This window comes from Gallus gallus, chromosome 20 (genome assembly GCF_016699485.2).
Source record: "Gallus gallus isolate bGalGal1 chromosome 20, bGalGal1.mat.broiler.GRCg7b, whole genome shotgun sequence".
NCBI classification, from domain to species: Eukaryota; Metazoa; Chordata; class Aves; order Galliformes; family Phasianidae; genus Gallus; species Gallus gallus.
The window spans coordinates 9,782,957-9,801,430 of NC_052551.1; the positions used below are offsets into that span (position 1 = coordinate 9,782,957).

The 18,474-nt window shown below is 59.9% G+C and overlaps 2 protein-coding genes across 7 annotated transcripts in view; both read left to right on the top strand.

Moving 5' to 3' along the window:
- Nucleotides 1-1,826: 1,826 nt before the first annotated feature.
- Nucleotides 1,827-11,477, top strand: SAMD10 (sterile alpha motif domain containing 10). Of its 4 annotated transcripts, none has more exons than XM_046903030.1 (5): nucleotides 1,827-1,928; nucleotides 6,240-6,430; nucleotides 8,449-8,617; nucleotides 10,003-10,143; nucleotides 10,434-11,477. In XM_046903030.1, the coding sequence occupies exons 1-5, from the start codon at nucleotides 1,898-1,900 to the stop codon at nucleotides 10,454-10,456; spliced, it is 555 nt and encodes a 184-aa protein (XP_046758986.1). In that variant the 5' UTR covers nucleotides 1,827-1,897; the 3' UTR covers nucleotides 10,457-11,477. The 4 variants fall into 4 exon arrangements, with proteins under 4 accessions (XP_046758986.1, XP_015152101.1, XP_046758985.1 ...); XM_015296615.4 differs by having other exon boundaries at nucleotides 10,477-11,477; XM_046903029.1 differs by lacking the exon at nucleotides 1,827-1,928 and adding an exon at nucleotides 4,457-4,578.
- Nucleotides 11,478-17,727: 6,250 nt separating this feature from the next.
- ZNF512B (zinc finger protein 512B) overlaps nucleotides 17,728-18,474 on the top strand; it is a 29,739-nt gene continuing 28,992 nt past the window's right edge. For all 3 annotated transcript variants that reach the window (NM_001037830.4, NM_001270612.2, NM_001270611.2), the window contains 1 exon segment: nucleotides 17,728-17,861. The gene's annotated coding sequence lies outside the window, so the exon portion shown is untranslated.

The window sequence follows — 18,474 nt, forward strand, 5'->3', positions numbered from 1 at the left end:
GCAGGTGGTCTCCAGGGTACTGCAGAAACACTGGGGGATGCTCAGCGCAGCAGGACCAGGGCGATAACCCAGAGGCACAGCTCTGCAGCTCCTCAGGACAGTTTGATTCTGAAAACAGAAGAACCACAGCTCGGTGAGCAGCCCTGTGCACCCCCAGCATCACCACGCACTGTGGGGACAGCAGCTCTGCACCGATCTGTTTGCAAGCAGTGAAGAGGAGCAATATTCTTCCCCCCACCCCCCCCCCACACACACATTAAATCTTTCCTGGAGAAGTGCAATTACCACCGAGAAACCAGGAAAAGCAATGGCTGGGAGCAGAGCTTACTTCTAATAACAGCTTGGCGCAGTCTGCACACATTTTTCAGGCACCGTTTGCCTTTCCCTGCCAAGGGCCCTGCACACACGTTCTGCTCTCTGAAGATTTCTGCCCGGGCTCCAAAGCTCTGTGTGCAGACAGAGACGTAAGGAGAACTGGAAATTTCAGAGTAATGGAAAATAGCTTGCTGGGTATTTGAAGGAGTCGGATGCCTGCGATAAACAATGCTGCCCGAGCTTGTCTCTTGCAGAGGTAATAAAAGGGATGCCAATAGCGAGGCCTGGGAGGTGGTGTGGTGTCAGCTCAGCACTGTGCTGTGTGCGCTGCTGGGGCCGTCTGTGCTCTGCTTTGAAGAGGGGCAAGCTGAGCAAGGAAGGGCTGCACGCACACTGCGCGGAGGGATGTGTGAGCTGAGCCCCATCCGGAGCAGCTCCTGTGTGAGCATCCAAACCTTTGCAAGTTTTTTTTTTGCAACATTTTGCAAAATCTTGTGGTTTTTTTTACACGTGCTGTGTGCAGACACGAGCCTGTGCCACCCAAACACGAGCCACTTTGCTGCTGTAGCAGTGTTAGTTTTTGTGCACAGCCTCATGCCAGGTCAGTGGCACCGCTGCACACCTGCTGTGCTCTCAGCCCCCGGCACTCTCTGCTGAGGACAGGGTGTGATTTTGGAGCCAGCATTCCACAAACATGAGTTTTTTTTTCTGATCTTAAAACAAGGGCAGGGCATTGCTCAGTGCTGGGATGGGTCAGCGACAGGGAGTGCTTTGCAAAGGTGAAGTGCTCCCAGCAGTGCGTCATGGAACAGACACCTGCTTGCAGTCATCCTGGATACACAGCTGGGTCTCAGTCCCCATTCAACAACCAACCCATGTGTACCCAAACCCAATGCTCGGCTGGAGTGGGCTGGAGGCAGCTGGGGGTGTGTGCCTGGAGGAGGTAGGGGCAGAGTCTGGGGCAGGGGGGTAAGGAAGGCATCACTGGGCAGTGGGTATCAGTAGAGAGCAGACATCATTGGGAATTGGGTATCACTGGGGATCAGGTGCCACCAGGGACTGAGCACAGCTGGGAATTGGGTATCGGTGGGGGTTGGGCATCACTGGAGGTTGGGCATCATTGGGAATCAGGTGTCACCAGGGATTGGGCACACCATGGCTTGGCTCATCACCGAATGCACAGCAGCAGGGACAGAGCATCACCAGGCACAAGCAGCACTGGGGATCGGGCATCACCGGGAATTGGGCTCACCAGGAACTGGGCGACACCGGCGATTGGGTGGGACCAGGGATTGGGCATCACTGAGTGGATAGCGCCAGGGACCGAGCATCACCGGAGACAGAGCATCGCCGGGCAGACATCACCGGGGATCGGGCAGCACCACGACCGGGCAGCACCGTGCTGGCGGCGGGGCGGCGCGGAGCGGAGAGGCGGGCGGAGCGCCCGGGGGTGGCGGAGAGCGGCACCGCCCCCGGCGCGGGCACCGGGGCGGGGTGGGCCCGGAGCTCCCGGTGCCGGCGGCGGCGCTGGGGGGCGCGGGGGCTCCGTCCCGGCCGAAGCGCGGCCCCTTCTGAGCGGAGGATGAGCTGCGGCGAAGCCAAGGACATGGAAGGTAGCGGCGGTGGGGGGGGTGGAGGGGGGGGCTCAGGTGCACCGCGGGGGTCAGGTCCTCCTACCCGATATGCGGGGGTTGTATATCCGTCCTAGGGGCTGCTTCCATCAACCACCCCTCCCCAGCTCCTCCCTCCATCCCGGTGTACGTCCTCCATCCTTGGCGGAACGTCCCCCTCTGTCCCTGGGCTCCGTTCCCTCCATTCATGGGGTTTGCCCTCTCCATCCCCGAGGCTCTGTTCCCTCCATCCCGGGGTCCATCTCCCATCCCGGGGGCTGCTTCCCATCACCCCCTGCAGTGTCCTCTCCACCCCATGAGTCTGCCCTCTATCCCCAGGATTTGTCCTCCATCCCCACGTGCTGCCTCCTCCATCGTGGGGATCTGCACCCCCATTCCCATGCGTTGCCCCCTCCATCCTGGGAAGGTGGGCGTCTGCCTGTCCATCCTCATTTTCATCCCTGGTTTTGGGGACACCAACGAAATGGGCTATTGGGCTGGAGAGAGGGGGTGTAAGGGCAGGAGCAGTGTGCTGAGCAGGGTGGGACACCTGGGAAGAGCTCGGGGACATGGAATGGGCTCACTGCATGCACTGTCTCTGTGCTGGTGGGCTCCCACCAGGAGACCCTGCCCTGCCCACATCTCTGTCCCAAGGCGGTCAGGGACCCCTTGGCAGTGTCCATGGCCTCAGCAGCACAGACACCCGCAGAGACACACACAACCATGAGAAGGACATTGCCTTTTGTTCCCTTCCTCCTCCCTTCCCACTTGGCTCCATCCCCAGCCACGTGAGGGGCTCAGGCTTTCACCTTCACAAGCAGAGAATTATGAGGAAAATGATGGGATGGTGCTAACAGCAGCAATGGACTGAGCCAGGCATACCCCAGGGGTGACCTGGGGAGTGTGAGCTCCATGGGGCCATTGCTCTGCTTTGGGTTCGGTCCTGTTCTGCTCAAGGCCAGCAGGAATTTGGGAATGTCTCAGGGCAGGACCTGACTTGTAGGACACTGAGCAAGTCCAGCTTCCAGCACCATGTGCCATGGGGGTCCCAGAGAGCATCGCTGTGCCCCCTGGCTCCAGGGCTCTGTGCCAGCAGCAGCTCTGCCCTGCATGGTGGTGAAGCCACAGGGAAGGGACGGAGGGGACTGGGGCAATGGCAGTGCCAGGCAGGTTTGTGGCTCACAGACACTGCTGAAAGTGAGACAAATCCCTCAAAGAGCCGCTCTGTGAGTAGAGTTGTGCTCAGCTCACCTATCCCAGGGGTTCCTGAGGAGCTCAGCTCTCAGCCCCATCCTCACCTCAAGGAGCAGCAGCAGCAGGCTGAGCGAATCCCTGCCACAAATCCCCCTCTGACTGCAAGAAAATCTCTCGCACCATTTGGTGCTAAATGTCTCTTCCCCTCGGAGACACCAAGCACACCAATGTGGGGTTTGTTCCCTGCAAAGCAAACGTCTCCCAGGGACTGCTGCTGCAGCATCACCCCTGGGAGCCCCTCCGCTCCCCATGGCAAATGCGTCCCTGCAGCAGGGCAGGAATGGGGGACATTGATGGCATCAGGGGCACAGGGCAAGCTGCTCCTCACACCTCTGTGCCACGCTCCTTGCACCATTAACATGTGAACTTGGGCTGCTTGCAACTGCATTCCCTGGGGAAGCACAACACGTGTGTGCAGGCGCAAAGTGCATTTGCAGAAGGTACCGATCCCGCTGCCCAAGGGTGCACTGGCATTCAGACATCCCACCCTCAGCTTTCTGTCTCAGTGCCACATTCCAAGGAGGTTCCCATCCATCTCCCCCTCCAGTGGTGCTGCTGCTGCACTCAGCTCCTGCAGCACTTCGCAGCCAGCCCCAGAAGTGTCCAGAGGGGGAAAAATATGGAGAGACCATGTGCAAGGTGAGGGGAAGGCACGGCCACGCAGCAGCACGGCCTCTGCGCTCCATGCCTGCCCCGTGCTGCTGGAGGAGTGCCCAAAATGCATGAAAGCCACTGAGGGAAAAGGAGCCAGCAGCAATTCCCAAGGCTGCAGGCACCCATTCTATGGAGCAGGGCCCACGGGCTGGGGGGAATTCGGAAACCCCCCTGCGCTCAATGGGAATAAAGGAGCTGCACATCCTGAGCAGGGTCCTGGGGCCATGCCTGGCTTTGCCATTGCTTTTCCTGGCCATGGTGCACTTTGATGCCCAACTGCTGCTCACTCGGTGCCAGCTGGCCGAGCCCCCCCCCGGCCCCGCCGCCGGATTAGCCGGGGGCACGCGGGGAGAGCACGGACCATCTCTCCAAATCCAACGGCGCGGGTGGGATTAAGGCCCTCGGGCTGCCGCCTTGCCCGGCTGCGGCTCGGTGGGATGCTGGGCAGGGGGCCGGCAGGTTTGTGCCCCCCCCGTGTGAGGCCGGCGGGGGCTGCTCAGCCCGGAGCTCCCGGATGCGGGGCGAGCGTGCGGCCGCCGTTTATTGGCAGAAGGACGGAGGCAATCAGCGAAGGCAGTCAGGTGTGGAAGAGGCATGAGGGGAGGAAGGGATGGAGCGGCGCTGGTGACAGCCGGTGCCGTGCGTGCGCTCGCGCGCATCCCTCCTCCCGCCGGGATGCATCAGGGCCGCCCGTCCCTCTGCTGCGTCGCCAGCATCCGCGGCTCGCAGGGCGCACCTGAGCCAGGTGAGGGGGCCCGGGGCTGGGGGCGGTGCGGCATCCGGAAGGGATGGGGAGGCTCGTTTGGTTTGGGAGAGAGGGATGCGCTGCCGGAATGAGGATGAAAGGAGAAAACCTTCTTCCGTTTTCCCCTTGCTCTGAAGAGGGTCCGTTGCTCTGGCACTCCATCCACGCAGGCAGCAGCTCTGCCCTGCACCATGGTGAAGCCACATGGAAAGGATGGAGGGGACCGGGGTTCTGTATCAGCACTCCTTCACTGCCTATGATGGGAACCTGGGGTCCCTGGGGCTGGGATGTGGGAGCAGAGGGCTGCGAGGTGCCCCCAGCACAGATCAGAACCTCAGCTCTCCCTGCTCACTGCTCTTCCGGGCTCATTTCCCCCATCGCTTCCCCCCTCTCTCCCATCTGCTCTCACTGGCTCTCCTGCTTCACCTCGAGCCATGCTGCAAGAGGAGCAGAGATATTCACGTCCTGCTGCTCCGTGAGCCACAGTGATGGCACTGGGTGCTCTGTGGTCACTTCTGGTTAAAGGTCCCCACGGTGGCAGAGCCCTTCTGCAGGGACAGCCCTGGCACAGCTCCATCCCTGGGCACAGAGCATCTCTGTGCATCTCCAATCCATTTGTTTTCTGCAAATCCCCTGCTCCCGGGGCAAGACCTCGTTTTCCAAATGAGCCTGAGCGAGAGCAAAGCGTTAGGGTCAAGCTGCTGTTTCCCAAAGATGGGTTTTGAAACTGGGAGGCCAGGAGGGGGCACGGCATGGCACACACTGCCCACACGCATTGCTGGGACACGGAGCTGCTGCTCTCCCAGCACAGGTGCTCATGGTTTTGTTCAGCTCATACCCAACCATCCCCTTTTCTGGCCCCACGAGAGAGGGCTTGGGAGGCTGATCCAAAGCTGGAGCAGCACTCATGGAGCCAACTCTGACATTCCGCTTTTCACTTCCCATTTCCTACAGGATCCAACACATCCAGCCTTCAGACACATTTATTTCTGTCCTGGCTATAAATTGCACGGGCAGCATTTACATCCCACCTTCCCCTTGCATAAAGGAGTGTGGGAGAGGTGAAACCTCCTTCCCTCTGCAACTGCTGGGATCCCCTCCAGCCCTCCCAGCCATGGGTTATTCTCAGCTGCTGATGCTTTCCTGCTCTGCTTTGAGGGGTGTTTGGAGGCAGGTGAGATGGGGATGCTGCTGCAGATCAGCACTGCTCATCCCGAGCCCTCTTCTACCCACACACCCCCAGCAGCATCTAATCCCCTTTGGCCTGTAGGAGAGCTTTGCATCTTCATTGCAACGCAATCAAACAAAATGTGATGAGCTGAGCTTACAGAAAGGGGCAAGGGACTGAATCTGGCCATAGTTGCTGCAAAGATGAGCACGTTGGGGTGCATGAGTGCCCCACACGCCACCAGCTCCAAGCCAGTCTGCGCTCATTGGTGTGCCCCACGTCTTCTCCAGCCCCATGGGAGCAGCTTTACTCCACCTGGTCCCTGGAATTCAGCTGACTGGATCAGAAAAGTGTTTTCTGATGGCCTGCTCCCCAGCAAAGGGCTGATGGAGAGGGAGGCGTTATGACTGGGCAGCTTGGGGGCTAAAAGGGGCGTTCTGGGGGGGGTCCTGGGTGCAGGGCAGACACCTCTCACCCCCCTTTCCCTCTGCAGCTGCTGCCGCTGCCGCTCACTTCAGCTTCTGCCGCAGCCTCCTGGAGCACACGGTGTCGGCTGAGAACCTCAGCTACCGCCTGCAGCGCAGCCCCGGCACCAGCCTCACCTGGCACGACGGGCGCAGCCAGCGCGGCGAGGGCAGCCGTGCCATCAAGCTCCTGCGGCAGCCGGGCACAGAGGGCTCACAGGTATCGCTCAGCTCCCGGGGTCAGGACTTTCACTGCTGGGTTTTGTGGTTCTGGGCTGCGGAGGTTGAGATTTGCATTGCAGCTCCTCCCCGCTCGGAGCTGGAAGTTGGCACCGTTTTGCAAGAGATGCGCCAGAACCGAATTCCTTGTAGTGCCTTAAAAGAACAGAGGACTTTGTTATGCCTCTTAGGAGGGAAATGGTCGGAACTTGGCTAAAGCTGGGAACTTTATGGCACTCGTGCAGCATTGAAGCAGTGAGGCCAAGGTTCCCGACCACCCCCCTGCTACCATGCTTTATGCTGCCATGGGGAGGAGTGGGACAGATCTTTGGTGCTTTGTAACCCCGAGCATCAAAATCATTGCAGCTTTTGGTGCTCTGTCAACCCAGGATGCTGAGGGAGCAGCAGAACCCGGCTCCTGTGCTCATGGTGCCTGAGGGCTCGCGGCAATGCTGGGGCCGTTCGGTGGGAACAGCACCCCCTGTGCCTCTCGTCCGCACCACCTCCATGTCCCCTTCACTCCCAATGGGGACACAGCACAGAGTGGGGCCATTCCCCAGGCAACAGCTGTGGCTCCCAGTGGGGTTTGGGAGTGAGAAAGCTTCTAATTGTGCCACAAACAGGGGAAAACACCCCTGGGAGTGGAAGTGACTCCAATTGCTTGCTTTGGGTCCCCGCACTGCTGCGTGGGCTCCCCCCATCCAACCCCCACTGCTGGGCATTGCTGCTGCCTGCTCGCCTCCGTTCACGGCTGAGAGTTCATCGGAGAGACAGCGCGGCTCAGCCGCCCGGAAAAGCAGCCCAGCATCCATTACAGCCATCCCCACGTCCTGCTGCTCCCACTGAGCACCTGCACCCAGGGCATAGGGCTGCACTGTGCGGGGGTACCTGCAGCACAGGGACCTGGAGCACGGATATGGCCCCCGTTTGTGAAAAGGACTACAGACGGCAAGAGGATTCGAGCACGCTTCTGGCTGGGGAAATTGCGGGTTGTCTGTCACCTCTTCCCCAGTGCCCCCGAGGTTAGTTGGGTAATAGCTGCTGGGAGCTCACCGTCATCGCTGTGCGTGGTGGTAGGAGGAGAGCACTCAGCAGCAGCAGGCTCAGTCCCTGCACTGCTCACTGCTGCATGGCAGTGAAACCAGAGCCAGAACCCAGGAGCAGAAGCAGGGCCAAGCAGTGCAGCATGGGCAGCACAGTGCAGCATGGCAGCAGGATTCAGCATCAGCAGCAGGATGCAGCCTGGCAGGGGGATGCAGCATGGCAGGGGGATGCAGCATGGCAGGGGGATGCAGCATAGCAGGGGGATGCAGGATGGCAGGGGGATGCAGGATGGCAGGGGGATGCAGCATGGCAGGGGGATGCAGCATGGCAGGGGGATGCAGCATTGCTCCCAGCTCTGCAACTCGCTGGAGCATCCCTGACCCCTCCGCCCCTCACTTCCTCCCATTTGACATCACTCAGGGATGTGCCATTCGTTTCAGTAACCACGGGATGTCTGGAGACCCTGTTGCACTAATTATCTCTACTCCTCTATTAGGCATGCTTAATTAGCCAATGTTCACACACAGAGGTCGGCGCTGGCACACTGCAGTCCAAGTGCTGCCGACCTTTCTGATGCCAGCAGATTCCAACCTCATCCCCTTACTGTCCAAGATAAGGGAGAGGAGTTTGCCAGGAGGGACCCTGGAAATCCAACCCCCTGCCATTGCAGCACAGAGGGAGCTGCCTGGCTCCATACACTGCTGTGCATTCAGTGTCACCACGCACTGTCCCCTGTCCCTCATTTCAGGACTCACGTCCCTCCATCTGCCACCGGGGCAGAGCCCATAGGCCCCAGGTGTCGTCCCCAAGGGTGGTCCTGCACCCATGCAGCACTCCACTGGGCTGGGAGCTGCGTGGTGAGCTGGGTCTTCTTCCTCTGAAGGAATCATCCCTGGGCAGCTGGGGCAGGACCCATTGCAGGGGTTTGCTCCCTGTAGTGCTGAGCCCCACTGACACGTCCCATCTCCCTTGCAGAGCCGTGGCTGCGATCACTATGGCATCTACCACACCAGCCCAACGCTGGGCAGCCTTACCAAGCCAGTGGTGCTGTGGAGCCAGCAGGATGTGTGCAAATGGCTGAAGAAGCACTGCCCGCACAACTATCTCATCTACGTCGAGGCATTCTCCCACCACGCCATCACAGGTACTGCTGCTGCCCCCAGCGCCTTGTGCTCATTGCATAAAGCACTGCTCCAGTCCCACCATGACAAATCCACGGCTGGGCAGAGCTCAGAGCTGACCGGCATCCATGGAGTGTAAAGTGCAGTGCACAGAGCTGCTCAATGGAGATGCTGCAAGCATCGTCCTCCCTGACCCTCATTCCCCCCTTTTGCTGGGACCAGGGATGGGCACATTGGAGTGGGGCAGCTCTCTGCACAGCCCTGTGCCCGTGAGGAATGCAAAGCCCTAATGCAAGAAGAGCTCTGCGAGCCCTTGCATGAGAAATAAAGGAAGCATTAGCTGGGGAACAAGGACAAAAGCTGGTCGTGAATGCCTTGTTTAATAGCCCCTGGACCGGAGGAGAGTGGCTGGATGGTGGAGGCGGCACTAATGGGTTTTGATGGGTGCCCTGTTTCCCCCATCCATCAGCCCATGTGGGGTCAGGAGAATGCGTTCTGATGTGGGGGGTGGAGTGGAGAATGGAGAAATGGAAAGCTCCTGCCTGCAGGGACAGGGAATGTGATTGCTGGGGCCAGCACTGGTCCTGACACTGGCACCTCGGACTGCCACACCACGACCTCCAAATGCAGGAGGCCAGGGGCAGGAGTCTATTCTGTTCTGTTCTGTTCTGTTCTGTTCTGTTCTGTTCTATTCTATTCTATTCTATTCTATTCTATTCTATTCTATTCTGCTCTGCTCTGCTCTGCTCTGCTCTGCTCTATTACCTTTTCTATTCTATTCCCTCCTTTCTGTTTTTTTCTCCCATTCTCCTTCCCCTTCACTTCCTTTCCCTTCCCTCCCCTTCCCCTTTTCTCTGTTCTATTCTATTTTCTTGTTCTATCCTGCCCTGTACCATCCCATCCTATCCTACCCTATTCTCTATTCTGTTCCGTTCCATTCCATTTCATTCCATTCCATTCCATTCCATTCCATTCCATTCCATTCCATTCCATTCCATTCCATCCCATCCCATCCCATCCCATCCCATCCCATCCCATCCCATTCCATTCCATTCCATTCCATTCCATTCCATTCCATTCCATTCCATTCCATTCATACAATCCCACCCCACCCCACCCCACCCCACCCCCTCCTATCCCATCCCATCCCATCCCATCCCGTCCCGTCCCGTCCCGTCCCGTCCCGTCCTGTCCCATCCCATCCCATCCCATCCCATCCCATCCCATCCCATCCCATCCCATCCCATCCCATCTTAGGATTTGGTCCCTTTTCTCTTCCTTGTTCCCATTACATTGACGTGGCTCCCCAGCTGATTTGCACACTGACACTGCCCCCAGCCACACACTCCCGATGTCCCCGCGGTGCCCACGGCCATCGGGCAGCTGCTGAGCCATGCTGTGCTTGCAGGTCGGGCGCTGCTGCGGCTCAATGGGGAGAAGCTGCAGCGTATGGGCATCGCCCACGAGGCGCAGCGGCAGGAGGTGCTGCAGCAGGTCCTGCAGCTCCAGGTGCGCGAGGAGGTCCGGAACCTGCAGCTGCTCAGCCAAGGTAGGATTGGTACAGGGAGGGGAACCACGGGGAGACTGCAGCCGTGGGGACAAGGAGAGAAGTGGGTGTGTGAGGCGCCCGCCCTGCTCCCCATGCACGATGAGCTGTGCGTGGGCTGTGCTGCTGGGGGATGGGTTGTGGGGCGCAGGCTGTGGTGCACAGGGATGGGCTGTGGTATGCAGCACAAAGTCCGTTGGTGGTGAGGTGCACTGGAGCATTGGTGCACTGCCTCCCGGGCAGGCTCCCACCCCGCAGGCTGCTCATTCCTTCCTCTCCCCTCCTTGTTCCAGCATCTTTTGGAAATGTCTCCTAGCTGATCCGTCTGTTTGGCAGATTGTACCAACACTGTGAACCGAGCAGCTCTGGGATGGACTGTGCACCGCAGACCCGAGACCTGAGCAGCATGCTTGGAATACGAAGAGACAGCTCTCAAGACACTCCGGGGCTTTTCTCTTTCTTCTCTCTCTTTCTTTTTTATGAATACATTTCTGTGCAGAGATGGGATGCTTTCTTCAGCAGACACGGTTCCCAGCCGGAGGAAAATTAGCAAAGCAGCCATTGGGACAGATGAACTTTGGCCCATCTGAGCCTGACGGGAGAGACTGCAAAAAGAAGCAGCGCCGGGCAGGGCTGAGCAGTGTGGGCAACTCCAGCACGGCCATTGGTGGGACAAACAGGAGCTGCACACGGGATGCTGATGCCTTTGCACATGAGTGGTGCCCGGCACTCAGAGTGGCTGGGAGAGCTGCGGGCTCTGCTGGTGTCGGTGCATTGGGGCTTCGTTCTCCCTTCGAACTGGGCTGTCTTCCAGTGTCCTAGGAGATAACGTTATCAGCAGCAAATAAGATGACCCAACCAGGCAAAGAAATTAAAAGCAGGGCAGTCACCAGCGCCTGGCTCCACTTTGTGAATTAAAAAGGGAGCTGAGTCAGCAGCAGTGGGAGCCCAGGGGTCAGCACGTTCCAGGGGATGCTGCACAGGAGTTACTCCACGTCCTTTCTCTGTCCTCATCCACACGCCTGGTTCCCTGTTCTCTGGTCCCGGGCTCTATTTATTCCCTCCCAGTGCTGCCCAGGCTTTGTCTGGGCCCTTTGCAGAGTTCTACCCCTTTGGGGCTTTTGCAAACTCCCAACCCTTCCGGGGGCTGTGACAGCACCATCCATACCAGCACCGTCCCCAAATCCCAGCTGATGATTGAGAGGAGGTGACATTTCTAGTCGCATCCCCCAGTGCCACTGGTGCCAGGGACACCCCAGAGCTGTGGCAGAGCGGGCACCCAGGTGGCACCGTGCACCACCCCCTGCTCTGCAAATAAAGTTGGACTGTTGTTTCCATTTGCTGCTCTCCTGCTTGTCCCACGATTCTACTCATTCCCTGCCCACCAGATGGGGAAACAAAGTGAAAGATTTCAGCCGCTGAGTCAGGGAGAGGGAATATCCCAGTGCTGTTCCTATGGGAGCGCTACGGTGTGTGGATGGGGATGTCCCTCCTCCAAACATGGGGTTGCTCAGGGGCTCATTTGCAGGGACCCCACAGCCCTGGGGGTTTGCTGCTCGCTGCCCCTTTCCCTCCTCCATGTGCAAAGCAATCTGAATTTCCTCCTCCTCTGCTGATATTGACCTTTTTAGAAATGCAGTGAAATTGGCTCTTCTCACCTCGCTAGAACTTCACGAGCAACAAAGCTGAGTGGATTTATTGAATTTTAGGAAAAAGGAAGAAAACGAGCAGGAAGAAAAGCATCGCTCCCGCAGCAGCAGCGGGGCACTGCTGGCACTCCCAGCCCATGTGCTGGAGCAAAACGCAGTGCGTGGCGTCCAGTCCAGGCCAATGCAGGGTGCAGATTTTCTCCTTGCTGTGCTGTCATGCAGAGCAGAGCTCCATGCAGGATGTGGCCCCATCGCTCCCGCTGTGAAACCTCTGCACCAGATCAGAGCCCACCGTGCTGCCTCCCCGGCCCTGGCACTGGGCACTGGGAGAGGGTGGCAGCGGGGTGGTGGCACTGGGAATGGGTGGCAGAGGGGTGGTGGCATTGGGGTGGCTGGCAGTGGGTGGCTGCCCCCATAGGAGCAGGTGCTGTGTCCTGGAGCAGGCCGTGGTGGCGGGGCTGGAGCTGTGGGTGCTGCATTGTTAGAGCTGAGATTTTTGGGGAGGGCTCCGGAGAGGTGAGAGGGCAGAATGGCTCCTGTTGTGCTGTGCCCAAGCAGTGCAGGGGTAGTTTTGCTGTCAGAGGGTCCCTCGCTGGGAGCCCAGCTCCAGCTCCGTGTGCCACATCCACCCGTGTCAAGCTATGCTCCCTTCTGCAGCCAGGGACCCGCTGAGCTGATAGACCCCAAAAGCAAACCCCACATCGGGGCTGCACACCCCGTTCTGCCACTGCTCTGCTATTTCTGCATCTGGTGCAGCCGGTGAGAGCTGAGCATCCTCCAAGGCTGCACCGCAGCACGGGTCCGCCTCTGGGCAATCATCTGGCGCCCTCTAATGCCCTCTGAGTCCCGAGTCCCAGCGCCCCGTACCCGAATGGGGACCGGGACCGGACCCTGTTGGGATGCAGCCGGAGCTATTTCCTCGCTCTCGGCTATTTTGTTTGCAATAACCAGGACAAAGAGCTATCGGGATAAAAAATAACGGCCAGCTTTTTCTTGCTTTAAAAAGGAAAAATGCAGCAATCCCTTCCCAGAGGTGGAGGCTGCTTGCAGATTGCAACAAAGCTTCGCAAGCAAAAAAAAATAAGCAACACCAACGCAGTTGCACGTAGCAAATGCATGCCTAATTTGTCCAAGTAATTACTGTGCCTGGCTTGATGATACAGATATCTTCAGAACTGAAATGCTGCTGATTGCCTCTCTGATTCAGGAAGCGATCTCCCAGCATTCACATTCATGCTTGGCTACAGACGCAGCCGCAGATATCCCTGCTGCATGCAGCTATGGGATACAGTTTGCTGATGGATGGCCGTGTCTGCTCAAGGGCCAAACTGAGGCCAGTTGGGATCTGCTGCCCTTCCCTGGTCCGTTATGTGTCCCAGCTCATCAGGAGCCGGTCCTCCCATCGGGTATCTGCTGGACTATCAGTCACACCAGTTCCCCATACCTGAGCCCTGGTTCCCATTCCAGGGTTCTGGTCCCCATCCCAAAGCCCTGGTCCCCACCCCATAACTTTGGTTGCCATCCCAAAGCCCTGCTCACCACCCCAAAGCCCCGCTTCCCATCCCATAGCCCTGGTCCCCATCCCTTGGTTGCCATCCCAAAGCTCCGGTCCCCATCTTGAAGCCCCTATCCCCATACCAAAGCTTTACTTCTCATCTCATATTCCTGTTCCCCATCCTGAAGCCCTGGTTCCCATCCCAGAGCCCTGGTCCCCATTCTACACTCGCAGTCCCCACCCCGGATCTCTGGTCCTTGTCCCTGTCACTGCACACCCAGGACTAATCAATCTCAGATCATTGCTAATGAACTTGGGAACAGTGTTGGGATGGATCAGGTGCCACTCAGGGTGAGATGGATAATATAATTAAGATTTCCTCAAAGGTCCTGTCTTTCTTACCTCGTTAATTAAGCTGATGCAAGGCCCTCCATGCAGAATGCATAATGAGAGGCTCCACAGGCAGAGCTGTCTGTAACCAGGAGGTGATGTTGGCAGAAAGGCAGCGCTGAGGACATTTTGGCAGCCCCTGGGGCTTTGCTTCCCCTGGAGCAGCGTCCTCCATCCTCTGCACTGCAAAAGCACACAGAGCACACAGGGCAGAGGACACGGGCAGGGATGAGCCTGGGGCTGCGGGAGGAGGTTGGTGACGTTCAGCTTCCAAGGGATGCAGGAAGGAGAGGAGCAGGACCGGGAAATGCTGTCTCCAAGGCCCAGGCACATTTTGGGTACTCGCTCTCCCGATGGTGAATTATGACGATGAATTAACAGCCTCTTAATAAGGGTGACAGTTCCCTTAATTAGAATGTATCAGAGCGGGAAGAATTGCTTCACATCATATATTTTTCCCCGTGTAACCTCCTTCGTTTTCAGGTTCTCATTTCCAACTCCTGAAGGACTGCAGTGAGTGATGCCCCCCAAAGCCCAAACTCCTCCAGGCAGCACCAGGCACAGAGCAGAACAGTTTGGGGGGAAATCTTGGTTTTGACCCATCTCCGGGCTGGTTTGCTATGGGCTGTTTGTAGGGGGTCTCGACTCAAAACCCCCAAATCGCCAACCTGAAATGAGCCACTCATTTCCCACCTGCTAATGGCTTCCTGGGGGTCATGGAACATCCCATGCTGGAAGGGACTAATAAGGATCACTGAGACCAACTTGAGGGCATCTTCACACATTACTGCTCTGTCCCCAAACCCACAATCCTCATCCCACCCCACTGCCCCAGGGCAGCCCCAGCACTGACCCCCCCAGCTTGGGGCAGGCCCCCCACAGGGCCAATGATGCCCTATATATATATATATATATATAGTGCCCTATAACTAATAGCAGCACAGCTGTAGGGTTTCTCCATTAACTTCCCCCCTTTGCACCGCAGCCATTTTGCTTCCATGTCCTATCTAAAATTAAATCTGCTCGGATTTTTGCTTGCTCTTTTCCCCCTCATTTTAGCTTATATTTGCTGAACTCATTCAAGCACAGTGGGGAAAAAGAGAAAAAAAAAAAAAAGGCTATCAGCATCATTCATGGCTGGCACATGCTCTGGTTTCCAATCAGAGGCCCAGGTTGCAGGGCTGGCAGGAGGTTGGGGATGGCCTGGATGGCCATGAGTGATGCCTGCTTTGTTCTGGCACCACGCAGGTGGTGGCTGAGCTGTGGGGCTGTGCTCCCCACCATGAAGACAACGGGGAGGGAGCAGCCACCACCAGGGGATGTCCCCGAGGGCAGTGCTGGGTTGGGGACAGGGCCGTGGCAGGTGTGTGTGTCCCCAAAATGTACACAGGTGACTGTTCATCACCTTGCAGCAAGTGATGCTCAGTGCACGCAGGCAACCGCTGTGCTCCAGTGCCTCCCAGTGCCACTCCTGGGCATCCCGGTGCCTTGCTCTTGGTGATGCTGCTGCATGTCCCAGCTCCAGGCTGTGGCTCCCCATGCTGGCAGCTCACACCGTGAGTTCTGGAGGTGCATCAGGAACAGCAGCAGGTAAAATCTCACATCCACGTCATCCCACAGGTTGGATGGTGCGAAGGGCGCTGCTGCAGCCTGCTGGGTGTTGGAGGTTTTGGAGTTATTCACCAGTAAGTGCATGCTGACAGCCAGCCCTGTCTGGGGACAGAGGGACATTCCTGGATTCAAGAACCAAGAGTGTCCAGCCCCAAACTGCCTCAGCATCCCTCTGCCCCAAGGGAGGACAGACCCGCATTCAAAAATCACCAATTAAAACAGAATTTCCTTCAAAGGGAATTTTTTGCCCGTGTTTTGCATTTTTACATGCTAGCCAGCTGTAGTTCAGGTCAGACTGGCCCCTGGCCGGCACCAGCAAGCCCCAAGGTGGGACTGTGGGGGGCTCACATGGGGGACACCCACCCTGAACACCCACTGAGAAATTGGGAAGTGTGTGCGGATGGCAGCACTGCTGCAGCACCTCCAGGGCAGCTCAGCCCTACGTCTCTGCCCTGGCATGGATGTGGCCTCCTGGTAGCATAGGGTGAGACATGCTGCAGCTGTGGGCTCCGCATCCCTCCTCCATGAGCCACCCCTTTGGCAGTGCTATGATGCAGGAGGATCGCGATGGCTTCCCATGAGCACACAAAGGATGGCAGCGCTGTGGCTGCACAGCTCCTCTGTGCCATGGCCACCCCCCACCCCCCCCATCCTCCTCCTCCTCGCTCTGCCCTTCCCAGCCGGGCTCTCACAACTCTACGCCTGGAAAACAAGAACAAAAAGGCGCTTCTCAGCATCTGTTCCACATTTGCTGTTCTTTTCAAGTTCATCCCTCAGCCCCCTCCCCTTCTCCGAGCATGGCCTGAAAATAGGAACTGTCACTGTCATTATATGGTATTATTTAGGATTTCTGTACCTCACTCGGCCACTGGCCACTCTCTGAACCCATCCAGGCCTGGGCTGCACGGCCGTTCCCTGTCACCATGCACCACGTGCTGCAAAACTGTGCTTGGCCAGCACAGAAAGCCGAGAGCGTGGCTGTGGGGATGGTGACACAGAGCCCCTTCTGAGCCCCTCTGAACATCCCTCAGCTTTGGGGCTGCAGCTCTGCCACTGGCACTCTCAGCTGCGCCGGATGTGTGATGGCACTCGAAGGGACGCGGGTGCAGTTTGCAGCCTTGCACCGAGGAGTTGTGCAGTGGATGTGCATCGGCCCCATCGCAGCTCCACGGCTCTCCCCGCTGCACGGAACGGAGCTTCCTCGGCCGTGCCCCATTCATACAAAGGAGGTGGGCTGTGCCTCCCCTCCCACCCCGCTGAGCACCCTCTGCTCCGCTGATAATCATACCCAGCAATTACATCGAGCCTTACATGCTCTCTGCAGACGTTAATTAAGCTCCTTCCCCTCCATGGAGACAAAGAGGAGAACGGCGGGGGAGCTCCCAGCTGGTGTTGCATTGCTCCGGTGATGCCACGTAGCGGACCGTGCAGGGTGGGCAGCACGGAGAGCCACAGACACGTGTCAACGTCCACCCATGTGGCGACAGCATCGAGCTGTCCCTGCCGGGTGTGAGCCGCGATGGCAGCACCGCTGGCTCCTGGGAAATGCCATTCCTCCCGAGCAGAACGGCATTTCGCAGCCTCCTAACCCGCAGATTGCTCACCCACGTGGCCGTGGGGATGGGGGGAAACGGAGCAGGGATGGAACTCAGAGCACTGCCATGTGCCTCCCGTGTGACGCTGAGCAGGGTCACCGGCCTGGTAGCGATGGACACCGGGCTGCACTCCCACCTGCCGACAGTCGCCTGATTTCCCTCCATTGCCGCACAGCCACAGCTACCGGGATGGCAGCAGGGCTACGGTGAGCCCCGGGTCACGGCGTTACTGGGGATGGCTCTGCCCTGACACACCTGTCCCGGTGCCAGCAGCCCCGCAGGGTGACACCGGGCGCTGGGAGACGGTGCAGCGGGCAGGACAGCACCGAGCTTAAAGCCTCGGGAACGGCCGCCAGCGCCCCATCCCCGCTTTCTGACCGCACCATCCGCACGACTCGCTTCGGCCACGACCACCGCCACGCCGCGTGCAGCCGGGCCGTGCCGCCGTGCCATCGTGCCGCCCGCCGGCCCCCAGCGGCGGCACGGCCTCGGCCTCGCGTGCCCCGTCCCCGTCCCGGCGGGGGCACCCCGCTGCCCACCGGGCCCTGTACGAGGCGGCCCGGAGCGTCCTTCCGCGGCCGGAGGGAACGCGGGAGGCACCTGCCCGGCTCCGGCCGGGGGCTCGGCGGGGTGGGCGCCGGGCCCGGCCCGGGGGCGCTGCCCGGTCCCGCCTTGCCGGGGCGGCGCCGCCGCCCTCCCGCCCCGCGGCCGGGCCCCGCCGGCGGAGCCACGCGAGAGCCGCGCGGCGCTGGGCCCGGTGCTGCCGGCGGGAGCGGGGCGGGCTGGGCCGGGCGGGGAAGCGCGCATGAGCCGCGGCGGCGGCGGCGGCGGCGGAGGGGCGGGCGGGAGAGCGGCAGCGGAGCGCGGGTGGCGGCGCGCCGGGGAGCCCCGTACGGCGGCCCCACAGCCGCGGGCGGCGCCGCTTCGCCGCTCGGGGGGCGCCCGGTCCCAGCGCCCCGCACCGCGGCCGCCGCCGCCGAGGTAAGCGCCGAGCGAGGCCCCGGCCCGGCCCCGCCGCGGGGACCCCCCGCTCCCGCTCCCGCTCCTCCGGCCGCAGCCCGCGTCGCCATTTTGCCTCTCGCTTCCCCTCCCGGGAGCGCGGGGCTGCTGGCGGGACGGGGCCTCGGCACCGCCCGGACCGGGCCCCGCGCGGGGGCGGCGGGCGGCCGCGGTGGGGCCCTCCCCGGGGTGACGGGGCCGGGAGGAGGGTGACGGGGGCGGGGGACGCCCGGGGAGGGGACGGGCGGCGGGGCTGAGGGGTCGATGGGCCGCGGGGTGACCCGGCCCCGTCCGTGGCGGTGAGGGGGGGGGGGGTGACCCGGGCGGCGAGGTGACAGGTGAGGAGCTGAGCCGGGGGGGACGCGGCCATCGAGGGTGGAACGGCCCGGGCCACCGAGGTGACAGGCGGTGGGGTGGCCCTGGCTGCGAGGTGACAGCAGATCCTGGCCGGGGAGGTGACAGGGAGATGTGTTGGCCCGGGCATGAGAATGAGGGATCCCGCCACCAAGTATGGCACAGCCCAGGCCACAGAGGTGACAGGTGATGGCGTGACCGGGGCAGGCCCGAGGAAGTGACAGCGGGACGTCCATCCAGC